The sequence below is a fragment of the Anneissia japonica genome, unplaced genomic scaffold (assembly GCF_011630105.1).
Source record: "Anneissia japonica isolate Jap-2015-1 unplaced genomic scaffold, ASM1163010v1 scaffold1483_len710385_cov172, whole genome shotgun sequence".
In the NCBI taxonomy this organism is placed as follows: Eukaryota; Metazoa; Echinodermata; class Crinoidea; order Comatulida; family Comatulidae; genus Anneissia; species Anneissia japonica.
The window spans coordinates 352,932-369,591 of NW_022732828.1; the positions used below are offsets into that span (position 1 = coordinate 352,932).

The 16,660-nt window shown below is 33.9% G+C and overlaps 1 protein-coding gene across 4 annotated transcripts in view; it reads right to left on the minus strand.

The window, feature by feature from the left end:
- Window positions 1–16,660, minus strand: part of LOC117115816 (GTPase-activating protein and VPS9 domain-containing protein 1-like) — a 45,740-nt gene that overhangs the window by 24,904 nt on the left and 4,176 nt on the right. For all 4 annotated transcript variants that reach the window (XM_033259758.1, XM_033259760.1, XM_033259759.1 and 1 more), the window contains exon 2: window positions 3,037–4,220. In XM_033259758.1, coding sequence (XP_033115649.1) covers window positions 3,037–4,149 — 1,113 coding nt within the window. In that variant the 5' untranslated portion in view covers window positions 4,150–4,220. The remainder of the gene's footprint in view (window positions 1–3,036; window positions 4,221–16,660) is intronic.

Genomic DNA, 16,660 nt, shown 5'->3' on the forward strand with positions numbered 1-16,660 from the left:
TATAAATATATACTTGGGGCCGAGTTGACTTCGGGTTGAGTTGATAGGGGGTTGATTCGGCAATTCGACAGTACACTTGGAGATTTTGTGAAACAAAATAACAGTATATTAGGCTACCATCAGCTAGTGACGTCAAGTGAACATCAGGTTATACAGTAGTGGGTGGATTCAACAATTTTTAAAATTATATTTTAAAATGGGAGAATAAAATTAGTTTAAAATACTATTTAATTTATTTATTTATTAATTACTGTAATTTATTTATTTTTTATTTATTAATTATTATTTTTATTTATTTACTAATTAATTAATTTATTTATTTATATAATGGACTTTGAGTTCCATTTTTACTGGTTAATTTATATGTGCAGTCAGCACCAGCAATTGTTGGGCTGAGTGGTCGGGATGTGTAAATTTTACAGTACCTTCCTAAGCCCCCTCTATTTTGAATTTCTGAATTGACAAATCCTCATCGTCTATATTTTTTCTAGAAGGCTTTGATGTAATCAACTAACTAAAGTAGTACCATCCTCTTTAAAATTCACATGATCACACTATATTATGAAATGCTTTATACAATAATCCACGCTAACAGACGGGTGAAAGTGAAAGCATTGAAAATGACAAAATGCTTACAAATGTTTTTGTAAGGTTTGAGTACAAAGTACTGTACTGTATCATGCTGAGAGCTGTTAGAACATAAACTCGATTTAATATTGACAATTTTTGTTATGGAAATGTATAACAGAGGGGGAGGAATTATTAAGAGTTGTATATTGTAGTCTACCAGCAGTGGGAAGAGGTACACATGATAGAATAGCTTGGCAGTAATTTACTTATTATATTATAAGTATTGACCACACTTGACAGGGTGACCCCCAAATCTAATTAACATACAACAGGGCTTTGCCAAAACATTAAAAAAAGCTTGGCACATTTTGCTACAAAATGAAATTATGGTGGACCTGGGCTTAGGGCACATAGAAAAAATTATTAGATTATTAATCTTTTTTTTAAATTGATGAGGGAGGGCAATTTTTTTTTTCTCTTTTTTTTAAATCGGATCAATAGATTATTTCGCTTTCGTTTTTATCGATGAGGGAGGGATTTGGTCTGTAATAATAAATATTGTATAAAAACTGGTTTAATTTTATAGATTTTTAAAGAAAATGTATTTGAAGTCACAAAATTGCATTGTTATTTTTATGCTGTTGAAATAATTGATGCAGCAAAATTTTTTTTTAATTCCCGCATCAATATTTCTCGAATTTTTGACACAGACGGGAGCGATATTGTAATAACATTTTTCTATTTTCCCTCATGTAAATTATTATACTGGTAATACAGTATTACTAAAAGTAAAATAAGAAAAACAAAATAGAGTATCTTGATAACTCCTTATACTTTTCTATCATATGTATTTTTTAAGTATTTATTTTGTAACCTTTATTTTGTAAATTCATTTATGGCAATACTGTAACACGTTGACTGAAAGACCTTTTTAAGGTTCCTTCCCCTGTGCCAAAACAAGTTTACATTGTATAAACATACTTTTTTGAAATTTTGTCTAGTCATACAGTATATCATCAAAATGATGTGTATCTTCCCCAAACTACCATCTGTTAAGTCTGTGGTTCTACAACGTAGTATAATAAATGCTAAAATGTTGTATTCGTCCCTGGCGCCCTCAGAAACACCCTATGGGATGAGTATACTCGTCACTGGCAGCCACCATTTTAGTTTATAATAGTTTATATTTTTTTATCATTTGTTTTTGGTAAATGAATTTCATGTGTTTTATGAACTTGTATAAACATACTGTATAACAAATAAAAGAAATCTTAAATAAGACAGACTCAATATCATCATCTTATTCAAAAGAAAAACAACAAAAATATATCCATTGGAAAATTACGTTATATATAAATTTATGAAAACACAATTTTTTCATTATGAAAACTTGTGTTATACAGTAATTTTTTTTTCATAACATCAAGTACCTTGATAGCTGGATGAAAATATGAGGTACCAAGGGAATGAAATTTTGTTTTTGTTTGATCACTGTTAAAATACTTGTACTACAGTACTGGTGCAAAAAATACTGTAAATCAGTATACAATTGCAATAACAATGGTAGCTGAAACAATGACTAATAACTTCAGGGATAATTTAAAATGAAACAATAATTAAAACCGTTCAGTGGGAAAACAATGAAAGCAACAACACAGCAATAAGCTCAGAGACTTTGGACCCCTCATCATAAAATATCTGGTGCCGTGAATAGTTTTACATGAATGAGTTACGCTCTTGTATAGTATAATTATTTATAAAGCCTTCACTATCAAATATTATTTGACAAAAAACTATTGTATGCATATATATATTCATGATGTGCCTATATATGGTCATGATTTGATGTCATCATGACCATATTTAGGCAAGTCACACGTTTTTTCAAATAGAATTTGATAGTCTGGACAGGGCTTTATATTACATTATGTTATAATTTGGTAGATTGTGTGAATTTACAATAGTACTCTTAGGCTACGTTCAGGTTTGAGTTAAGCCTGGCTCAAGGCTAAGCCCGGCTCAACGCTAAGCCCGGCTTAACTTTGGCAGGCATTCAGACTAGCGGGATTAGCCAGGGGGGAGAATTTTCAATATAATTAACTGTAACCATCAAACATGTTTCAAAACATTGCTCGCGAAACGTACTCGCTCACAGCATAAGTAATTAAATGCTGATTGGTCATTTTGTTACCTGAAGTCAATGCAAGACCTCCCGCAACGATTAAAGCTTGGCTTAAAAAAGTTAAAGACGGTGGCACGCCAGGCCTAGTTACAATAGGAACACAGCCCGGCTTGAGATAAGCCACCTGGTTCAGACTGGCATGTGGATAAACATGGTGAGTTGAGCCGGGTTTATCCACCCAGTCTGAGCTAGGCCTTTCAGTATATAATTTGATGACTGAAAAATTCTCAAAGTTTCAGATAGCTTGCAAGCGCACCAAAATTAGCTTGAAATACTGTACATACCTTGGCAAACTGGCTTAATATATCACCGCTTTTCACTTGCGTGTCCTCTCTCATTAATGAAAGACTCTGGAGAATCTGTGCCACCTGCACCAGATTGAACCTGGCAACTTCACTAATTAGGATGTCCGATGCAACTCCGTATGGTTCCGGATTTACAATAGCCGGGCAGATGAAACAAGTCAATAAAAGATCCCCACACATTGCACGGACCTCCGTTTGGTCAACTTTTCCGGAACGAATCAAAATTTTGTAAAACTGACTTATTAGCCAATCAAGACTCTGAGGAAAGCAGAACATACTGTTTTTTAAGCTGGATATAAATTTATTACAAAGTGCTACAAGTTGATGCCCAACACGATCTATATATTCTTGAAGTTTTGTAGTATACGTTGGGCTGTTCTTTGGGCCGAACAACTTTAGATGTTCTTCATTGCTCAAATGATCAAGCATTTTTCTAGTGTCCGTTTCAAAGTAGGTATCGTTTTCCATAAGTAACGCCATGACTGGCTCATGAAGCGCAGCAGTGAGATACAGCTTCCCCGAGAATAATCCTTCGGTGAAGAGCCGCATAGCGTGACTGAATGCGCAAGAGCCACGCCTCAATAAACGCCGTGGGTCATCACTGCTCGCTAGCTCAAACTCCATCAGAGATTGTAAAAGCTGGAGGACACGGCGTTCATCTTCTTGAATGACAGCATTCCCATAAACCGATGACATGAGATTATGCACAAGACACTGAATCCCAGTTGGATATTCACGCTCACCTTGGGCCAAGCACATGCCCACGATTTTCGGATTGTCTTTCAAACAACATAAGAACTCTCCATATACTGTATCTTGGAAGCCAAGTTTTTTATAGCCGTCGACAAAGCCAACCTCTTCCAAGGCATTGGCACGATGACAACATGCTGCTGGTGGAGAATCAACGTTAGCTAAAATCAAACTGTTAAGTGTCTGCCTCTGATGCCGTGCAATCCAAGAGACACGGTAGAGCTTATCCGCCAGCTGTGTCACCTCTTCGTGAAGCTTCTGAAGTAGATGCTTCTCGGAGGACACATATAATCTCTCCTGCTTTAGATGGCGCGCTAATTCTAGCAGATCTAGATTCATCATTGTGGCACAGTAGAATTCACAGAGAAGAAGCTATGGGTTTGGTGTCATAGTTAATGACATAGCAAGTTCACCTGAAATAACAATATTTACAGTAAGTTAGTTCCCTATGTTTTAAAATAACATGTATTGAAACTAAAACAATTCAACAATATGAAACAATAACATGGTTGCTTGGATTTTTATCATGCTGTTACATCTTTTTCTCAGTTTCTGATGTTAAAATGTTCATTTTTTGTAAAATGAAATGGCTATAATCATCATCATTAATGCCTCTTATCTTGTGACATTTTTTTCCCCATTAGTTGTGTTTTGCTTTCAATGAATACAATTAAATTAACAAAAAAATGACATTAATATTCACAGTAAACAAAAAACCAGAGCCTTGTAGGTGTCAACGTTCCAATGCATGATACTTAAAAAGTGTATAAGATGTGTATAAGAGCCAGGCATATATATATTCATGATGTGCCTATATATGGTCATGATTTGATGTCATCATGACCATATTTAGGCAAGTCACACGTTTTTTCAAATAGAATTTGATAGTCTGGACAGGGCTTTATATTACATTATGTTATAATTTGGTAGATTGTGTGAATTTACAATAGTACTCTTAGGCTACGTTCAGGTTTGAGTTAAGCCTGGCTCAAGGCTAAGCCCGGCTCAACGCTAAGCCCGGCTTAACTTTGGCAGGCATTCAGACTAGCGGGATTAGCCAGGGGGGAGAATTTTCAATATAATTAACTGTAACCATCAAACATGTTTCAAAACATCGCTCGCGAAACGTACTCGCTCACAGCATAAGTAATTAAATGCTGATTGGTCATGTTTTGAAAGCTTAATGCAGTCACTATAACAATATTCAAATTTCACAAATTTCGACTTCTGGAGGAATTCAAAATCCACCCACTCCTGTGTTGGAACCCATTATTATTTCTTTATACAAGTATATATACACACACCCACCCACACACATACATACATCTAATAGCTAAAGTGTTCAGCTACCCCTCTGAACCCCATCTTATCGGACGGAGACACCTCCTCCCAAACCTAGCCTCCGCAGACACTTGGAGGCAATTTACACATATACCTATAGCCCCACCTAACCAAAACTTCTGTATCTGCCCCTGCATGTGGTAATGTAATTCGACAGGCAAATTACAGTAATATTTTTAGCAAATTTCTTTGAAAAAATTTAATAGGCATAGGGCCTAGGCCTAGCTAGGTATACAGTAATTTCATTTTACAGTAGTTTGGAACGATATCAGGAGTGGGGGTGGTGGCAGTGGCCTGCTAGGAATACAATTTATTTGAAGCTATTTTGGGTCAGATCGTCCACACCAGTTGGGCTCAATCGTCTGTCACCCGAAGTTTTCATTACGATGATCAAGAACGTATACTATCTAGGCCCTAGGCTAGGCTTAGATTGCTGCCGTCACTCTGCTACGTATACTACTACCGCATAACAAAGAAAGCGACCCACGCGGTGCATTCTTAAATTTTACACACATTATTAAAATGTATTAGACGATAACACGATATCACTGACTGAACGACCTACCAACCTCGCTCGCATCGCAGTAACTACTGTACTGAACTAGCCCTAGCTTTTATGGAACGCCGTTTAATCTTCGGTTATGTGCAAACACTCTATTATGTACAATCGCCATGACGTTATGTGGAATGGTCATAACGTTATGTGGTTTGGTCATTATGTTATGTGGTTTGGTCATTATGTTATGTGGTTTGGTCATTATTTTATGTGGTTTGGTCATTATGTTATGTGGTTTGGTCATTATGTTATGTGGTTTGGTCATGATGTTATGTGGTTTCTCATTATGTTATGTGGTTTGGTCATGATGTTATGTGATTTGCTCATTATGTTATGTAATTTGCACATTATGTTATGTAGTTTCGACATGACGTTCGGACGTCCGTGCGAGTATGTGAAGAAGTGTAAATAAGAAGACAGCTGTACAAGTAAGCCTATATCAAGTTTCATTTGAAAATTTTGATTGGCCAAGAGCGAGCGGGAAGACTACACTAGTTTTATTACCACCGTGCCAGAGTTTTATTTCATACAAGCAAAGAGTATATAACAGATGAGAGCCCACTGCTATTCGTAATACACGCGAGTCAGCGTGACGCCCGATCCGCTGTATGGGGCAAACGCCCTTAGCGTCTGTTGTGGATGCATGAGTGATGGCAGCATATAAAAACAGTAATTTAAGACCAGTATTTGGTCCATAAAGTCTAATTATTATATCCATTTTTAAACGAAAATATAAAGGCAAGACTTTATAAGAATAACATTATTGGAAAATATGCTATATATTTTGTGGGTTTTTAGAAAGTTTACTTTAAATCACGCTAGTATTTTGAATGTTGATAAAAGAAAAAGCCTGGGAGTTTATAAGAAAAATAATATTAATAGGCCTTCCTATACTAGAAGACGACTATTCATTATAAACTTTCATCCATCCATGCATTGGTATTCGGCATATGTAATTCTTATTAAATGAGAACATGTATATAGTTAATGAAGTGTTTGCTTTGATTATGACTATGTTCTCCAGCCCTTCCTCAGTCTGGTATGCTATATATTTTGTGGGTTTTTAGAAAGTTTACTTTAAATCACGCTAGTATTTTGAATGTTGATAAAAGAAAAAGCCTGGGAGTTTATAAGAAAAATAATATTTAATAGGCCTTCCTATACTAGAAGACGACTATTCATTATAAACTTTCATCCATCCATGCATTGGTATTCGGCATATGTAATTCTTATTAAATGAGAACATATAGTTAATGAAGTGTTTGCTTTGATTATGACTATGTTCTCCAGCCCTTCCTCAGTCTGGTATGTAAATATAACGTTTTCTCTTCAGTCAAACAAATTAATGTATAAAACAGTACTTAGTAAAAAAAAAAAAAAATCGGAACCACCAAAGTAACTTTCAAAAGATTGTACTTTATTTAGTATTTTTCCACACGAACTTCAAATACTTTCACAAGCAAATGAGAGTTAAGTAATGATGAGGAAAACATCCATCTTGATATACCTTAAAATCCCGGATTTACATGATAAATGAGAAAAAAAAATCATCTATCCAACTGTTAGTGACCCAGGCACTGTCATAATAATCAGGGGTGGATCCAGGATTTGAAAGAGGGTGCTTCAAAATGAAAAATTTTGATTCCTAGGCCGGAAATAAGATTTTTTTTAATGACCTTTAAGTTCTTCAAAATTCAAGGTTTTTCTCCTCTGGAAAAGATCAGTAAGTAACTTTATTGCTTCTCTTAAATAACAGATGCACAACCATATAAGATGAGCAACAATAACAAAATCAGTATAAACTCAATTACTTAGAAAGTACTTAATTTTATCTCATTCTTCAGGCCTCTATATAGAGAAAAAAAGAAAAAGACATAGTCAGTGGATTTCCTGCACGATTAAAAATCGTAACAGTACCGGGTTTGGTCTACAAGAGTTCGTGCTTCGAACAGGTCATTCCATTCATAGCAAATACCTTTTGATGGAGAAAGTGTACCTTTTTATCAAGGTTTGCCTAATTCGAAACTAACTTCGGCTATATAAAATTGATTAGCCAATCAAAAGTTTCAAATGAAACTTGATATAGGCTTACTTGTATAGCCGTCTTCTTATTCACACTTCTTCACATATTCTGCAAGGACGTCCGAACGTCGTGTCGAAACTACATAAGATAATGTGCAAACCACATAACATAATGAGCAAACCACATAACATCATGACCAAACTACATAACATCATGATCAAACCACATAACATAATGAGAAACCACATAACATAATGACCAAACCACATAACATAATTAGAAACCACATAAAATCATGACCAAACCACATAACATAATGACCAATCCACATAAAATAATGACCAAACCACATAACATAATGACCAAACCACATAACGTCATGACCATTCAACATAACGTCATGGCGATTGCACATACAGTAATAGAGTGTTTGCACATAACCGAAGATACTAACGGTGTTCCATAAGCTTAAGCCTCATGTTTTTGTGGAAAGCAGAGTATAAACAACTAGAGTGCTGACAAGATGGCGAAGCAATGCAGGGTTGTGTACAGTATGTGTACCATCCAAGATGGCCGCCGTAGGAAAGCGCCACCTTCAGGCTTAGTATACATACTATTACCATAAATAAGCCCTCTGACTGACTATTATTTCATTTAATGATAATTAGTATTGATAATAACAAATTATTAAACTATCGTAGTCAAAAAGAGGCCAAGTAGAGCATTTTATTAAAAAATAAATAAATAAATAAAATTGTGTACTGTACATTACACCCATTCACCGCAACGCTCGAGTTTCAAACATACGGGTAACTAGCTGTACTGAACTTTCTGTGTAAACTGAGGGCGCCATTGAAAATGATAGCGCTTAGGCGAAATTTGATTGGCTAAATCTATGGCAGCCATCTTGGATGGTACACACACACAGCTCTGCGTATTTCGAACATCGAATACTTTGCAGTTAGCGCTCTAGTATTCTTATTATATCTCTATGGTGGAAAGTTAGATAGTTGTCATGTACCCGACAGTTGGCTGCCTTTATATCTTCACTTGTCTTCAATTTGCATTCAAAGGGTACATTGCTGCATAGCCAACTGTCGGGGATATTGTACCTTCATATGACTACTCACACAACAGAAAAAAACGTCACATGGAGTTAGTGAAAAATGGAGATCTAAATGAAAAAACGATGTATTTCAGCAAGTATTTTTGTTTTATTTTTGGCCTTCTTCAAAATACCTATGCCACACTAGTTGATTTTTTTTGCCGTAAAACCAAAATAGTTTCATCCATGCCGACTTGCCAATCGGTTAGCGTGAGCCCTGACTGAACTCTGCAGAAACTTCACATCGAACTCGCATCGCGAGGTAAAACAAAATGTCGGAAAACTTTTTCCTTTGACGCATGCGCATTTGCATAAATGTCTACACACACACGCACACACACACACTACACACAATAAAAAACAAAGGAAAATGAAGAGTGATTACAATAGTTCATATTGCATTACATGCATAGGAACTAAAAAATGAATCGACAATGTAATATCTAAAATTAAACAAACTAGTACTTCATAATTTACCTAATCTACTGTATTTATCTTTCAAAATATTTGTAAATACTGTATTCCTCCTTCATTGTGACTTGTAATGCCAATAAAAAAGAATTCTGCTTTGAGGTTGACCTTTTCTCCAGGAGTTTTAGGATATCCTCCCTTTACTCCCTAACTACTTATAAAAACAATCATACAATTTTCTAACAGTAGGTATTCAAAAGTGCTGCATACCGGCAATAAACAATGGATAAACTTGGAAACATCCTGGAGTGGATCACTTCCCTTTGGACACTGAGCCAATCCATACCATCCAATGGAAAACCTGAGACAGCATACGACAAGCTTAAAATCAATTTTAGGTGAGCTTAAATTTGCTTTCCAAAAAAAAAGCTCCCAATCTTGTCTTTATTTTCGAATATTAAGAGTCTACAGTATGCATAGAAGTTATATTTTGGTTTTATAAATCATCTACTTATTATTAACAAAGTTGTTTGATTTCAAATATTTCTTTTTTTGTTTTTGTTATGGAGAAAAAAAAAAACATTGGTTTGTTGTCTCAACAATATAATAAAAAATTTTAAAAACTTTCATTTTTTTCTGAAATTTCCACTTTTTTTTGGCGGCGGGTGCGCTAATTGGCCAAAAATAAAATTTTAATTTTATTCAAAATCATCAATATTTAGTCAGCGGGTTCGCTATGCAAGGTATAAAAAAAGTCTCGCCTAAGGAAATTTACGGTACAGTCTTTAAATTGGTAATAATGATATGTGTCTCAATAGATATTTATAGGGGCGGATCCAGTGGGGGGGGGGCACGGGCGGCACATTCCCTAGTAGATTGGTGAATATACTCATCATGATTTTATGAGTATGTTAACATGCTGAGGTGTTAATCGGTCCAGTCACCCACATAATTGTATATTCAGTATTTTGAACTTTTTTAATGTAATTGCTTATAGTGGTCGCTGGAGTAAGCAAGTAATTGCAGTCTCATCCTTAATAATCTCATGGAGTTCTAGGACTGGATAACCAAGAATTACAGCCGTGTCCCTGAGAATGTACAGTGATTTAGAACAGACGTCCGTCTTCCGATCATATAAACTCAACGGTGAAGTTGAACATGCATCTATACTTGTACAATTATTAATGTATATTCATATATTAATACGTATTCATATAATGAGACTGTACAGGGGTTTTATGCCATAATGTAGTCTTGATGTAATAAAAGAAATAATTGTTTTATAAAATTTTGTTTGAAATTGTTGTAATAAATTAATAGATAAATTAATTCCTTAAAAATATGATTTGGTAATTTGTTTCTAGCCATGTGTTCAGGGGAATTTTTCCCTTTAATAAAAAAAAATATTAAAAATTGTTTATGAACTGAAAGAAAACATAGGACATTACATATGTTTGAACACACTTTATAGTATTTTGGTATTGTCTGAGTCTAGTCTTAACATTAAAGTCTACAACGTCAACTCTTTGAATCTACTGAGTAAAATCAAGTCTGAAGAGCCAAAGTCACGCGGTAAAGTGTGCAGTGTTACCTCTTCCGACACAGATCTGCACACTCAAGTCATAGTGAAATCCAAAATGTAAAGGAAGATTATGCAATGCGTCTAGAGGTGGGAAGCTTCCTGTTCCAAGTTCAAGATGTAATTGCAAAAGGCTAAACTGAAATGCTTCTGTCAACGGATAACAACCTCCCAGGCAACAGTATATACTACGAGTTTCCTGATATTGGCAATTGGTTCATGTGCTTGGCATGTGTGTTCTCAGCAGCCTGTTTGACACACTTTATGTTTGGAAATATACAGTAGGAGGATTATTTCCACACATTAAAACTATTGTTTCTATAGCTAGAATGGATACAGTTGTTGTTATTCATATTATTACTATATATTTTTTATAAATTCATAATTAATATTAGTGTACCTTATTAGTTCACTGTAACTATTTTTCAGCAGCCTGTTTGACACACTTTATATTTGGAAATATAAGAGAATTAGAATTAAAACTATTGTATCTACAGATGGATACAGTTGTTGTTATCCATATTATTACTATATTTTTTATAAATTTCTAATTATTATTATTAGTGTACCTTATTAGTTCACTATAACTATTTTTATTAATATTATGATTATTAATATTATTATGATTATGTAAGCATTTACATTGCACATTGTCTACTGGGCAAGAAACTAACTGCGTTTGTCTCTTTCTAACCAGAAGGGGTAGATGTTAAGGTATGATTTAAAGGTCAAGGCCTTGTCAAATAATGACTCAACACCCATATTGAAATTCTTACAATACAATAAATACATTTTTATAGCGTTTCAGAATAGCTTATAAAACAGGCACAAAACTGCACAGGTTCTATGGGATTAGCAGCCTGGATTTCCCATAGGGCTTCACCCCTGGACACACTGGCCTCTGACCGCAATTTTCAAACCCTTCTGTTGGACTGATTGGAGCCACCATTTTGTATGATCAAGGTAATTCAACAGAAGGACGCACATCTCCGTTCTCGAACATAACACAGTCCTTTGATCTTTACTGTGGCATCGACAATCCGATACTAGTTGCGAGTACAGCCATCAATTATTAGTCTATGCGTGCCATTCGTTTTATGGTGTTTTATTTTATTAATTTTGGGTACTTCGCAATGTCTGTTACATCTGATTTTTTTTTACCGCGAGCTTGTTAAATGCTTCTATAAACTGCAATTTGATTTGTGAAAATTGACCAAGAAAATGAAAAGTTATAGAAATTTAAATTTTACGAATTTTACCAAATTTCATGTTTTTATGTAACATTAATCTGTCATTTTGTCAATGTTGGCGTAAGGTGCCGAAAACGAGCATTTGAGTATATACAGAACATTTATTAATTTTTTCTGCGAAGTGAGTCTCATGAACGACAATTCACCACAATTTTGGTAAAATTAATGTTGAAATGAAGAATATATTTCAGTCTAATGTTAGTGCAAAATATCATTAGTCCTTTGTAATCACCACACGATTATCATGGCAACTAACATGCGTGTGGGTAAATCATCACGTACGGTGGCGGTTTATGGTCTGGTTGCTATGGTTTTTGTGACATTCAGTGTATAGGGACGTACGTGCGCGCGCCTAGGATGTCGATGTCAGAGTTATACTGTAACCTTTGATGTCCTGAGATGGGCGTCCTTCTGTTGAATTGCCTTGGTATGATTAGTAAAACTGCCAAAGAAGTGAAGGATTTTCAACATATTTATAATTGATTCTCTATTTAAGGCGAGATTTTTTTAATACCTTGCATAGCGAACCCACTGTCTGCAAATATTGATGATTTTGAATAAAAATAAAATTTTATATTGGTCAATTAGCGCACCCGCTCCCACGAAAAAGTGGAAATTTCAGAAAAAAATAGATTTAACAAAAAAATTTTTATTATGCCCTCCACTGCCTTGAAATCTCCAAAGATTAGATATGATATATTTCTTCCTAATTATATAATTTAAAGCATTTAACCATCCTATTGTACATTTACCAATAAAATTTTATGATCTTTAACAAAATAAGTACATGAAACAAGGAATAAAAAAAGTCTTGCCTATTGACAAAAAGAAAAGCATGTTGTGACATGACATACTGTTTAGTGATCTCTTAATGACTAAAATTATTATTATTATTATGTTAATGTTGGAGAGCAAAACATTTCTTCAATAAAAATATCAAACATTAAATTTACATTATAAATAAAATCAATCATTAAAAATCAAATTTAATTCTAAAAATTTCACTGGGTGAATATTAAACAGCCACTTCCTAGAAAAAAAACTTTCACTTTTGTGTCACCTGACCAAACTACCTGGAAATTTAAAACTGAAAGACTAGTAAAAAGTTATTTTTGAAAATTTAATAGACAGTCCATTTAATTATAATAGTTTTAAATGTGTTATACAGTATATATTACCTATACTTAAAAAACTGTTAGACATGCAAAATTTATGTTATTAATTCACTTTTAAAGTTGTCTACAATAACAATGTGATGTGAACTGAATACACATTTAACTTTTTATATGATTTATTATTTTATTCTCATCAGACTTGAATCTTGCCATTTGTGGGGTTAAATGATTTTAATCCAGAATCCTGACACTTGAATGTGAAGCATATTAACCACCAAGCTACTACCTCTGACCGTTGAGTAACATCATACCCGATTCGCAAGACAAAATGTGATGGGAGTACTGTACTGTATGCTTAGGCAAAAATTTAGCAAGCATCAACTACATCATTTTTGAATATTATAACAAATAAGATATGCATACGTCCCATGTACCGTAAATATCTTTGTAGAAAAACAGGCATCTCAGAGGCCTGAACACTCCCAAGTTACTTGGCATGGATCAGTGGGTATGCTCAAACAGACAGTGGCGGCACTACAGATTTCCTGAAGATGGTCTACGGACATATGGTCCAAGTTTCACGACAAGACATCCAGGATCCCCGACAGGGATACACATCCAGCTCAGTCACACCACTGGGTGGAAGAAATTTTAAGAATAGGCACCTTTACTGTAGTAGATGCTGCGAAATTCAGCGAAGTTCCCCAATAAAGGTCCTGTGCCTCCATAAACCTTCTGTCGATGTCGCCACTGCACTTGAGACAACTTACTGTACCTTACACTGTGAGGTCTTGCACTAGCATTTTGGAACAACTATTTTAGCAATGTTGATACACTAGTGTGAAAACGCATGCAGCATCGGTATGAATATCTTACGAAGTCCTTGTAAGATTTACCACGCATCCCACGTTAACTTTTGTTTAATGTGAATCAGAGTAAGATCACTCCATAATCTAGCCTTTAATTTCCTTATAAGGAACATGTGATACATTCTCCTGATCTGATTCAAAATCAGCTGATGTTGGTGGAAGTGAGCTGTAGTGGTTGCAGTATACACTGTCTGTGTCATCAGAAATTGGGTAATATTTCAACTTCTAATGAAACACAATTAAACCAAAAGCAGGACTTTTTCTTAAGACTAAAAACAATTGCACTCCCAAGGCCTCAATAAGAGTCTTGGTTTATAAAGCATCGTTCCATTCTGTCAGTGGTGATTGTACTTGCTGTTGGATGTCAAATTGAAAAAAAAATTGATTTTGCTGATTTGAAAAGTTAAATACTCAATCCTTTAAAAATAGTTAAAAATGTTTTTTGTATACAATAATTTACACTTATACAACTTACTTCAATATACTAGTAGGCCTAAAGTAAAGAATGTATACAGTCAGTATCTTCATTCAAATAAAAGAAATAAATCTTTCATTAAATAATAAAATAATAATATGACACTAATAAAAAATAAAAAACAGTGTTCCCAAACCAACTATTGCTAATTATTATTGACAGAATCTCATTCATTGACTGATATCCAAGTGCATAATCACACCTACCTGTACATCCCCTTATTCCTTGTGGAATTTATTTTTTACTAAACTTGTTCAAATTCATATTACAGTATGTAATAATTTTTTCTGCTTGAAATTTAGATTACTTTGAAATATTGCATATTTTGTATATTAGGCTTGTACTTCTTCTTAAAAAGAGACACCGATTTTTAGGAAAAAATAATCGAAAACAACAGTACTAAACCTGCTCCTGTAAGTTCAAGTATTTCCTACAAGTGATCTGACCTTTCTATAACTTGAAGAAAAGTTTGTGTTAATAAAAAAAATGGTATTCATTACCCAGCATAAACACTGATTGCAATAATGTAGGCCTAATGATAGAAAACCGGAAACTATTCATTAAATTAGGTGGAATAAAACAGTATCCTTTATTAACATGTTCAAAGAATAGGCCTACCCTGATTCATAACCTCAAATACTGAATCAATTGAAATCAAAGCTTAATTACGGAATTATGTATCTACTATCATATTTCAATACAGTGTCTTGTATAGCAGTTTGTTGTTAACATGTATCGGTGCATGGACTACAGTATACAGTAATGCTGGGACTATTATTTGACAACAAAAAAATAAAGGCACAAAAACAGTTCAATTCCATGCCAACTTTACCTATTTCCATAAAATTTTCTCGGGTGACCAATAAGATTTTGCTAAAAATTTAGCCATATACAGTGTACTATAGTATTTATTATGTCGAACACAATGATGTCTAACTCAGAAATGCTGATTATCAGGGGACTCCCCACCTAAATTGTAAAATAGCAGCAATTAATATAAATAGTGTACATTAAAATTTAAATTAAATAATATTTTTTTCCAGCAGACTAAAAAGTAAGCATTGGTTCACTTAATGGTTTCAATGAAAATCACTATAATTCTGATATAATAATGCATACATAAAACATTTGAAGGCTGATACAAAGAGCCATAATTATGTAAATCATGGAATTTATTCTGTGACAGTGTAAAGAATTGCATTTATGATTAATAATAATTGATAAAAAAAAAGCTTACCAATATTAAGAGATCCTTTTAACTAGGCAAATCATGTTAAATGCTTAATCCTAATAACCATGAGCTTTGATGTTTTGTAGTTTTGTATTTCTTTCTCCATATTGGGGATATTCTGAATAAATTTGAATTTGAATAAAATTTATTGTGTCCATAGCATCACAACTGACAATAATGAGCACTAACACAATTAACTGTGCAGTTCTTTCTATACTGATCAGGAAGTGTGTTTCTATTAGAAATTATTGATAGTTCTGGTTATTAATAATCGGAACTGCAATGTATAATTCATAAGATATTACACGTGCATTAAACAGATTAGTTTACTTTGGGGAAAAGCAGGGCAGCTTTTTATAGGGCATTACTGTAAAGATGCATACTGTACAGTATACAGTAAGTGGCCTCTACAAGCTCTTTGTCTCCCAAACATTTGCCAGCATTTTATAGTCAAATCCATATCTGGGATGATGATTACCTCTGACCTGGCTTTGAGGTCATAAAAATGAATATATTTAAAATATAAATTTTTCCTCCAAATTTCAGTTCATCAACAGTTATTTAGTTATTTATAGTTATTTATAGGATATATCGAAACTATTATGACTAATAAATTATATTTATAAATATTTAAATTATATCCACTCTATAAACTTTAGACAGTCTACAGTATATACAAATATCTAGACATTCACTGTGCCAGTAATCTTTTTTGGTCAAACCATGTTTCTTCATACAGCAAAATACGTAGACTGGTCATTTATAAAGAGTTTATAAAATATCAATTCAGGTAAATAGCTACCACAATGGTGTCACTTCATAGCCAGGATTTGGCCCAAGTAGCTTACTGTACTGTACATATGTGAAACAAAGGAGTGAAAGAAAATTATTAACAACC